Genomic DNA, 11,323 nt, shown 5'->3' with positions numbered 1-11,323 from the left:
TACTTACCACCTAAAACCCTAATTTGACATTTGGAAGATCACAAATAAGAAGGAGAAAAAGAAAAGAAATAAAATTAGAAAAATCACAAAACCCTCACATATGGTTTAGGCCATTTTTTAAAATCTTCAACCTAGACCATTTTGGCTTGCACCATTAGTTGGATAAGGTTACTAAACACTTATAAACACTTTTGGAATCGAAGAAACTCAAATCAAATCAAATTTGAAATCAAATTGTGCTCACATGCACTAATGGTCAAATCTGCCAATTTTAACCTGATGCCTACTTTTAGCCTCTGTATTAAGAGATTTTCAAACCAAACAAATCCAACTCTTTGCACCTCAGCCAAGACCACATCAAGGTGAACAACTTTGGTAAAGCACACCCCTGCAAATTCTTGTTAGATTCAAAACTATGCTCAAGCAAAGTTGGAACTTTTTAACAGATTCTAGTTAGTGTCAAATTTGAAATTTCACAAATCAATTTAATTTTGAACACCACCACCACCATTGTGTGTCTTTGATCACATGAATCAACTCCATCAAATTTCATTCAAAATTTTCAAAAATCTTTTCATGCGGCCATTACATCAAACACCTTGTGAGCAAAATCAAACCAAATCCAAATTCACTATTTGAAATAGTGTTTGGCCCAAATTTGGTTTCCACTTGCTCAAGCCTTGTCCCCTGGTCCCCTCCAGCACCAATGCCACTAGCTTGCCAACCTAGAAGGGGCTAGACATGGCAATGCCATGCCATGCCGGCCATGCCTCACATATGCTATGCCATCTCTCACTCCTTTCCTCTCCAACCCTACCAACCTTGTCTCCCAGCACCACATTGCTCCCCTGGACCAGCCTAGCCTAGCCACGGTCGAAGAAACGCAGCACATCGACCAGACCAGAGCGCGCCCACGACGTCCAGGACATGCCGATGCTAGCGTGGGCGCCGCTCACGGGCACCCCCAGGGCACGCGTCGCCTCGTCGCCTCGCAGCTCCCCCGGACCCCCTCTTCTGCCCTGCGACTCACCACTGCACCAGGAACACGAGAGACACCCACCTGGCCCCGACCAGCGCCCGCTGTCGCCGGAGAAGGGAAACCCTTCCGCCACGGGCGCGCAGCACACCGCAACCTCCCGACCAAATTAGGCACCGCCCAGCCGCGCCGTTGCCACCAGGAGGACCGCCTGTACACACTGAACAGCGCCGCGTCCTCGCCTTGCCCCTTCACGCACCGGAGACGCCGCGCCATGCTCGACCTTCACGGGCACCCGCAGCACTCCTCCGATTCTATAAATAGCAGCCTCCCGCTCCTCCATTCTTCACAGCACCCCACTCTCCTCTCATCATTGCTTCTCCTCGACCAGTTACTTAGCCACATCCTCGCCGGAGCAGCGCCAATTTGACGCTGGAGCCCGCCAATACCCGCAGATCATTGCCGTCGATCGGAGCCACTTCGAGCGGAGACGCGTGTACCTGGAGCCTCGTCGTCCACGCCAACGTCGCTGCGCACATTGTCGTCGATCGCCGGAGCATCGGTAGGCCCTTCGACCCCCTAGCCTCGCCGCCAGAGACGCCGGATCTCGTCGGAGATGACGACGATCCACGGCCGTCAGATCCCCTTCTAATCCTGCGTCTCAGATTCACCCATACCCCTTCGCGTGTTATGTTTCACTGACGGGTGGAGCCACCATGTCAGGCAGCCCACGCGTGCGAGACGCGTGGTGGGCTGGCTTCCTCTCTTTTAAATCGTTTCGACCCGTTTAGTTTTCCCGCGCGGTCCAGAAATTTAAATTCATTAAATTGATTTAAATCCAAATTGCTTGCAGATGCTTTTTCAAAATTAAATAGAATCAAATTGGCTAAACCAAATTTGATGAATTACATATGGTATGAAAGCTTGTAAAAATATCTACCCAACCCCACTGGTCTCATCATGAGATTCATTGTAGAATTAATGTGACAAAAATAACAAGGCAGGGCCTTTTCACAAGCCCTCCGTGCAATCTGAATAGGATTCGGAGTCTCCTGTACTTATTTAAAAATCAACCAAAAATGCTTTTAAGTTGATTCCAACTCTCAATCACATTTCACATACTCTACATTTTTATGTAAAAATATCACATGGTTACTTTGTGTGATCATGGTCTAGATTAAATAATGGCTATATGGCTATTTCTAGTACATTGATATTGTCCAAAACTATTATTTCAACTTATGAGAGGTTTTCCCTTATTTAAATCTTGTCTCAAGTAACTCAACATGAGTTAGTGACCATGGTATACATCATCTCATGTTGAATTAGTTGATGATGTTAAATTATGATTAAGTTAGTGTTAAATTGCATGAGGTACTTTACCTCATTTAAATCATTTTCCCAAAGGATAATGATGAATTGTTGACCTTGGTCAACATGGGTTCATACATTATTTATTTGAGGAGATTAAATCTTAACAAGATTCAATGAGAGGAAATTATTTCCCCAAGGAACTAAATAGAAACCCTAATTCATAATGGTAATGAGAGGAAATTATTTTTCTTGAGAAGAAAACAAAGTCAACCAACATGACAGTAATATGGTGATGATAGATTAGCTTGAGTGAACCTTGTGTGTGCTTAGTCTAGCTCTTAAGCTTTGATTGGTGATTGTTATCTTGTATCCGTTTTTAGACGCTAGTACCGAGGAGTACCAGGAGGAGGAGGTCTACTTCCAGGAAGAGGAAGACCACTTTGATCAGTACACCAACCAAGGCAAGCTAATATTCTTGCAAGTGCAAAGCTCTATTTGAGCAAGGCAACATTACTTTTACTTTACGTGCAATAATCCCATCCCAAGTTTTACCCTTACAAGCTTTTACTTTGTTTATCAAAGATTACTTTTATAGTTAACTTTGGTCTAAGTATAGAGTGTTACAAGAGTATCAAAATTAGCCTAGAGAGCTACAAGATAGTTAGCACCCCTCATGACTAGTGGCTAGTGCTAACAAATAAAATTTACTACTCTAGATGGGAACTTGTGATTTGAAATGAATGTGAAAACCTTGGAATGATGAGTCATTCTATTGAAAGATCTTTGAAGGTGAATATGACTTGAATGATATGGTGAATTTGGCAAAAACTGATGTTGGGTTTAGATGTGATACCTTTCCAATATTTAGTACCCCCACAATACTTGATTATGAGTAGGGCTTAACTGGAAGTTTATGCATCTTAGTATGGGTTCCCTCTAACAAGCATCATAGGGGTTATGCCGAGGCTGCCTCCGTTGAAAGTGAAATGATGTGAATTGAGGTGAATGTCCGGCCCAAGCCCTGTGCAGTTCCCAGGCTGACGGTTTGTCTTCACTGGGAGGCCAAGCTCATGGGGAGAGGTACCTATACTAGGGTATGTAAGTGAAAGGTTATTTTTGATGATCTGCGTACTGAGTTACGATGATTCAGGGTTATCCCTGACGGATGTAATCAAATGTTGCGGCACAAGTGTGCAACCTCTGCAGAGTGTAAATCTATTCGAATAGCCGTGTCCACGGTTATGGACGGTTGGAAAGGCCATACTGTTCCGGTGTCAGATGTTTTTTCTTGAAAAGAAAGGATGAATTGAATGGTGACTTGACTTGAATCACAACTGAGTTGTGGGAATGACACTAATGTTCCCACTTGAGTTAGTTAGCATATGAAGAGTCCTTTATGAAATGCTTGTGAACTAAAATTGGCTTTATGCAAATAAAACTAGAGCTTAGCACCCCCTTTAATCAAATTGATAGTACTTACACTAGTATTAGTTTGCGAGTACTTTAAAGTACTCACGGCTGTGTCCCTGGCTATTCCAATGGCCAGACTATGAAGAGGAGCAGCAGTACCAAGATGACGGCCAGCAGGATGTCTACGACAACTAGGAATCTTCTGACTTCAAGCGTTGGCCTGTGGATTAGATAGTCCACTTCTATTACGCTTCCGCTATGTAATGTGTTCGTTGATCATTAGATCAACTATTTGTGTAATGTTGGATCATGTGATCTGAATTTGTAAGACGATTATGGTTTGTATGAATGATGACTTATGAAATCAACTGTTATGTCTCGCAACAACAATCTTCCTGGGATTGCGATGTATGGCATAACAGGCATCTGGACTTAAAAATCCGGGTGTTGACAAGTTGGTATCAGAGCGATTGTTTGACCTTAGGAGACCCTAGTTAGAATGGACGTTCTGAAAAACTTAGTTTCAAAACCAAATGAAGTGAATATTTATGAAAAAGTATTCACACCCTTTTCCTTGAGATCTGTTCAAAATGATAAGTCATGCTCTTCCTTATGAATCTACATAAAATTTTGACACACTTCTCTAACTCACTCATCCAATTCCCTTTGAGATGGAGCCAATCAACACCAAGTTTTACCAGCTGGGGAATGGCGGGAGTTTGATTTTCGAGAGGGACTTAAATGCCCTGTCGGATTTCCTTGGACGCCCACACCCAGAGTTCCACGGAGTCGAAGTCAACGACCAGCCCGGAGGGGAACTTCAGTGGGTTATCACCGCTGATCTGAGGGGCAAGATGGAGCCTCCTACTTCTGAGAGGATCCTCTTCTCCTTCAGGGAAAGCAACTGGCTGGACGGACTCGCTCGTGCTCTTCAAAAAGCACTTGCCCGTCTGTGCGGGCAGAATATGGTGGCAATCTTAGCGTCTTGCTTTGCTCACCTCGCAAGGCGTGACTCCATTGGAGGACCCATGGACCTGCAGCCCCACCCCGAGCTGAGGCACCACGTGGAGCACCTGGACTTTATGCTGTTCCAGACACAGAAGGAGCTGGACAACGCCCGTGTTTACGCCAACCAGACTCACACCAACATAGCTCAGCAAGGCGATGCTATCAAGCTGCTTACAAAGGACCGCAAGTCACTCCGCCAGCAGCGTGCCAAGAAGGACGCTACCAGCGCGCGTCTTCGCGCAAAGATAGTATCCTTGGAGGCCACTGTCAAGGCCCAAGAGGACCAGCTGAGGGAGATGGAAGACGAAGGTGAAGACATTCAGGGAGGAGGAGCCTTCCTGAGTGATGACGATGACTTTGAGGAAGACAAGTACACTGATGTTGAGGACTATGAGTTCCTGGAGGCCGGAGCAGATGACTTCGTCCCAATCGATGTGGATGATGAGGAGTAGTTGCACTTGATCACTGGAGTAGTTGTGAGTTTGTATCCCGTCACTTGTATCGTAGCGCGAGTAAAATGGTTCTTAAAACCATGGATGTGTTAGCTTGTAATATGTGATGTTTGAATGAATGAATGTGTGTTGGTGTGAGGAGTAGTTGCACTTGATCACTGGAGTAGCTGTGAGTTTGTATCCGTCACTTGTATCGTAGCGCGAGTAAAATGGTTCTTAAAACCATGGATGTGTTAGCTTGTAATATGTGATGTTTGAATGAATGAATGTGTGTTGGTGTTCAACATCAAAAGAATTCAAGTTTTAAATTTCTGAACTTAACCAAAATAAGCCATAGAAAATTCCCTCTTATCTCATGATCTATCTCAATGTTCAGATGGCTCCTCCCACTCGCAACAGCATCCAAGATGCCATGATGCAACTGCTGCAGACTTTGATGGAAGATCGAGAGAATGAAAGAGCTGAACGACAAGCCAACATAGCTGCACTGCAACAGATCGCAAACAACAACCAGGGCCATGGAAACCATGATCACCCAGGATCAAAACTCAAGAACTTTCAGAACACCAACCCTCCTGTGTTCAGCAAGACAGAAGAGCCACTCGATGCTGATGACTGGCACCAGACCACGGAGAACAACTTAGAAGTAGCGGGAGTCGAAGCCGCAGAGAAGGTCCTATTTGCCACTCATTACCTTGCAGGACCAGCCAGAGCCTGGTGGACCAGCACCCGTGCCATGAATGCGAGGCAGATCATGACTTGGGCAGATTTCAAGCTCAAGTTCAGCAAGTATCACGTGCCCCCGGGTCTAATCAAGAAGATGAGGGACGAGTTCCGAGAACTCAAGCAGGGTAGGATGTTGGTGGTAGAATACCGCGACAGGTTCCTCACACTGTCAAGGTATGCCCCCGACGAGACCGACACCATAGAGAAGAGGCAGGAGAGATTTCTGAACGGACTGCACGACGAGATGCAGACGGTGCTAGTCAACATCCCCTTTGCCGACCTTGAAGCCTTGGTGGTCTCCGCCATCCAGATGGAGGGAAAACTCAACCAAGCAAATAAGAACCGCAAATGCCGCATGATGCACCAGAGTGGGCCCGGCAATGCCCCAAGGTATCGCCCCAGCTCAAGCGGATGTTTTGCCCCAAGAAACAACAAGCCGCAGATGCAGACCTCACGTCCGGTTTTTCAGAAACGAAGTGGAGGACACCCCAGGCCAGGAGGCCACAACAACTACAACAACAGCAACCACCACAGCAACAACAACAACTTCAACCGCACCCCGACAAGAGCCCCCAACAATAACAACACCAACACTGCTCCGAGGACTGGGAGCAACGCTGTCCCCGTCGCCCTCAAGGACAAGTCCACCATCACCTGTTATGAGTGTGGAGTGGTGGGACACTACTCCAATGAGTTCCCCAAAAGGTTAGCAAAGACTGCCCCCAACACCGCTGCACCAGCTCAGCAGCAACACCGTGTCTGCACCAGCAGAAAGTTCACCCCCAACAACCCCAATAACCGCATCGGCCGTCTCTTCCACATGAATGCAGAAGAAGCCCAAGAAGCACCAGATGTTGTATTGTGTATGTTTTCTGTTAACTCAGGACCTGCAAGAGTGTTGTTTGATTCTGGAGCATCGCATTCGTTTGTCACTGAAGATTTTGCATGCACTAGTAAAATTCAACCCATCAGTTTGAAGCATGTCATGATAGTTCAAATACCTGGGTCAACCACCAAAGCTAGAAAATTTTGCAAAGATGTGCCTATCAGAATTCATGAAGTAGATTTTTATGCCAATATAATTGTTCTGGGAACAAAATGTTTAGAAGTAGTACTAGGTATGGATTGGATGTCAAAACACCATGGATTGATTGACTGTGCCAAGAAAGCCATCACCATGACTAGTAGCACCGGTGTGTTAGTAGAACACATATCTGAAAGGCTGCCCAGAAAGTTTACCTGGAACCAAAGTGTAGCCAAGCCAACTCTGGATCAGATCAGGGTCGTTTGTCGATACCCTGATGTGTTTCCTGATGATCTACTCGGTATGCCCCCTGATCGAGATATCGAGTTTATCATCGAGTTAATCCCTGGAACCGGACCTATAGCCCAGAGAGCCTATAGTATGAACCCGGCAGAACTAGTGGAGCTGAAGAAGCAACTTGATGATATGTTAGAGCATCTCCACTCGTCTCCCCACAGAGCCCCCCACGGCCACTTTTTTTCATCCGGACGGCGAAAAACGGCCCAGTCAGGCCCCCGGTTCCTCGTTTTGGTCCGGATTTGAGCCTATTTTCGTCCGGACTCCCCATGCCATCCTCGGTTTCCCGGGGGTCTCCCGGGGACTCCGGATGAAGCTAAACCAACCGCCCACGCCCACGTGTCTCCTCTTTCGTCCGGATTCCCCGAGCCATCCTCTTTTTCCCCGAGAAACGCCGCTTGGGGAGCACACGACTGGAAAACTACTCCTCCCCACGCCAAATCTTCCTCCAATCTGGACGAAAATTTCGCCGGATTTGGGCGTGGGGAGCGCCAACGAGTGGGGATGCTCTTAGCCAAAAGTTGGGGCCTCCAATGCGGCGATCATCTCCTTCACCGGGACATGCCTTGGTGCGGCCGAGCTGGACACAGAGCTCAAGCACCTTGTGGAGTGCGTTTGGGACTGGAAAGTCACCCCGTTGGCGCCGGGAGAATTCTTCGTGGTCTTGATGCATACGAACTGAATATTCTGTAAGCGAACTATGATGAAAATTGGCAAATATACTTGTTAGTCTTGTGTCAATTGGGAAGTGTCCAAATATCTATAGTTGACTTCCAAAGAAGCTGCAAACATGAATGATTCGTGCATGGATCAGTAGAAGCTACCTAATATTTAACGGTACATTGGGCAAAGACCTTAGGCTTGCTTGCATGTTTATGTCCTCATGTATAAGAAACAACTGATATAGCATTCCATTCATGTGCTTAGTAGGTTTGTTAATTCTGAAGCTTTTGTAATTCTCACAAGAAAAGTCATCGTTATGCAAAATTTATATTGGTAAGAGTTCCACGAGATCGTGCGCCAATGCGCGCGTCTAAATCTAGTATATGCTAAGCATGCTTGCACTATAGAAGCTACGAGTTGTTGGATGGATTAGCCACCTCCTTTCTTGGTGTCCAGCCTTCAGGCGGATATCGTAGGTTGCTCTGTTAATTAATAAAGCCAAAGTTTCCATGAAAAAAAATACTACCACCATCCACAAATAAGCGTCCATTTAACTCTGTATTAAGTCAAACTTTATTAAATTTGATCAATTGGTTTACACAAAATTAGTATCTCTCCCTATTATTACGAGTCGGACATCGTGGACGCCCAATGCTTGCACACGTTACATGTATCGAGCGAGGCAGGGCTCTGCAAATCCGCCTGAGTTTTGATCCTATATTAGCACCGTCTTGCTGGCTAACGGCTCTAACCAAGTAACCAACTAGTTATGTCTGCCTCAAAGGTACACCTTGTGCATCTAACCCCGATTGATACAATAAGTGGCGGCGTCACATCTGCATATTCAGTTTGACTGTCATGTGAAGCTTATGATGAATCAGGCGATGCCAATCAAGTAGATAGTAGACACAAATCCAGTACCACAAACATGGCAAAGAAAAACCAACATTCAAAAAGATGTCCTCGGGAATCCTTATCAAATTGGAGATACAGATCATAATCACATCTCAAGTTAAATTGCACATACACCTTGCTGCATAAATAAGGAAATAAAAAGGGTAGCATGTACACTATATGCAACAATTTGCGTAGACAGCTTTTTAGAACAATATGCAACAATTTGTTTATTCAGCATCATCACCTCCCCACAACAGCAGTCAAAAGACAATGTGCGTGCCTTTCATGGCCAACCAAACTCCTCTACGCTAGACTTGCTAGGTACTCCTAGATGCTTACCACTCTGTATGCATTGTATGGTTGGCAGATTCAAGATGCAAATTAAGCATGACGAGTCAAACCATAGCTAGATACATACACTCACATACTAGCTAACCAAACAGGATAAAGGCACACGCATAAATCATGCTGGTAAAATTATCACTCGCTGACAGTTTTGGAAAATGACAGACAGTCAATGAGAGTATGCGGCCTTGGCACCAGGCTACTTGGGAGTTGGACACTTGTATCTGCAAGATGATACGCTCCAGCTTTTAACATCATTCTCTCACGAATGTCAAATCTCAAGTAGATGGTGTCAGCACTGAGGGAGCCGGATGGAAAGCCGCCTAGAGGCACCGAAAGAGAGCAATACAAGCCCATGAACACCGCAGTGCCGCCCAAGGTCTTGACCGGGAATAGTGTCCCACTGTCGAAATCCACTCGATAAGCGTCGTAGCGCCGGCCAGATTTATTCCGCGCTGTCAGTCGCCCGCACCGACGATGCACCAGCATCAGCTCCCCACATTTGTTGATGAGGTGCACACTATCCGCGATTGGCGAGACACGCATACTCAGCTTGGCAGCCAGCTTAAGGTGTGGTGGCTGATGTGCACCCATCTCCAGCACCATGACACCACTGCGGTTAACACAGCAGAAGCGGCCTTGAAACATTAGAGCAGCCATTGTTGTCCCATCGGGGTATGTCAGCAAATTCCAGGAGTCATCGCCTGGCTTGGCCATGCCAATGATGCAGAGCTTGTTGAAGCAGAGCAGCACAGTTGAATCGTCATTGGCAATGCCAGAGCCCCACGCTCGGAATTCGACATCGAAACATATATAATCCTCGGAAAGCTTGTGGTGGTCCTCGGGGGGCAGCAGCTTGGTGAGTGGCGGGAGGTGAGTAAGGTGGCGGGTGAGTGGGTTGAGCAGGCGGATGTATTTACAGTCATGGACCAGGACAAGGAGGCCCTCGGGGGTGAGGGCGAGCAACCTGTGGTCGTGGAGCTCCGGGATATGAACCTTGACGCACTCACCGGTAGATGTGTTGAGGAAACAGCGGCGGTCCGGCGTAGTAAGTTGCTCTTTGAGCATGGTCCACCTCCAGGGATGGAACCGGCGGTCCATGCCGCTGCTGTGTGTGCGCGGTTCGGAGGTACACTGCCGCCACGGGCGGCACGCAGCGCGGAAGCGCACATAGTCAGCGACATCATAAGCAAGCACTCTGTCGGCGATGAGCCCCGCTGGGCCATCAGCGAGATTAGCCCAGTCCCTCCTGCGAGGGCGGCAAATCAAAATTGTTGCTGTGGTAGCGTAAGTAAAGAAGAAGAAGAAGAGGAGGAAGTCACATACGTATATACCAGTTGTTGTTGTTATGAGGAGGAGCAGGAGGGCAGTGTAGGTCGGTGCGTGCGCGCTTGGCGCCCAAATAGGAAACCTGCATGCAGCCTCTTTGAGGAATCATCCTCAATCAAACCGCCGCGCCGAGAGGGAATCTGACGTGTGTGCTGCTTGGAGCCCAAATTGGGACGGGGGTGGTGGTTGCTGTAGTAGCTGTGGGATCCCATCCCGACCGCGCGCCGCCGCCGATATGAGAATGGCGAATAGGGCTACTTGGAAAGGGGACGGGCGGAGGAGAATGGGGAATAAGGATTTGCTTTGCTTCACACAAAGCAGGCACAATAGGGGGTACTCTGGTATATAAGGACGGACAGGCGTATCGCCATCGGTTGTCGAGGTGTATATGAAACAGAATCGGAATACTCGGCCTGCAGCGCACCGTGGGCCGTGCTAATTTATTCCTACTATCCCCTTGGGCCGTTGTGTCTTTTTCTTTTTCACCTTCTCTTCTCTTCACACTGCTTTTCATATTTATTCGTGCGCTTTCCTCACCGGTCGTCTGTGGCCCAATAACGATCCAATTGGACTTCTGTGTCTCGCGGTGTCGCATCCTCACATAGAAAACGTCGGCATTTTCCATGCTTAAGTAACTACTCTATCCAACGCTCAAAAAAAAAAAAAAAAAAAAAAAAGTAACTACTCTATCCTTTTCTGCTAAAAAAAAGTAACTATCCTTTTGTAAGAACTAATCAAGTCTGAAGCAGAAAAAAATAACTTAGCAGGGAGCACACTTTTGCACCGGGTCACGGCTTACTTTCAACAACATACACAACTTGTAGTTTGCAAAGATAAAGTCCCTGAACTACATAGTCATAAGCCTGCGGCGGGTCTATGTAG

General features: G+C 46.8%; 1 protein-coding gene across 1 annotated transcript; it reads right to left on the bottom strand.

Moving 5' to 3' along the window:
• Nucleotides 1–8,346: 8,346 nt before the first annotated feature.
• Nucleotides 8,347–10,737, bottom strand: LOC127331529 (uncharacterized). Its single transcript, XM_071825922.1, has one exon. The coding sequence runs from the start codon at nt 10,211–10,213 to the stop codon at nt 9,248–9,250; it is 966 nt and encodes a 321-aa protein (XP_071682023.1). The 5' UTR covers nt 10,214–10,737; the 3' UTR covers nt 8,347–9,247.
• Between the last annotated feature and the right edge of the window lie 586 nt (nt 10,738–11,323).

Source organism: Lolium perenne, chromosome 2, assembly GCF_019359855.2.
Source record: "Lolium perenne isolate Kyuss_39 chromosome 2, Kyuss_2.0, whole genome shotgun sequence".
NCBI classification, from domain to species: domain Eukaryota; kingdom Viridiplantae; phylum Streptophyta; class Magnoliopsida; order Poales; family Poaceae; genus Lolium; species Lolium perenne.
This window is presented reverse-complemented; position numbering and strand designations above follow the sequence as displayed.

Coding starts and splice junctions, on each gene's coding strand:
- LOC127331529 (XM_071825922.1), bottom strand. CDS start 10,213: ATGGACCGCCGGTTCCATCCCTGGAGGTGGACCATGCTCAAAGAGCAA.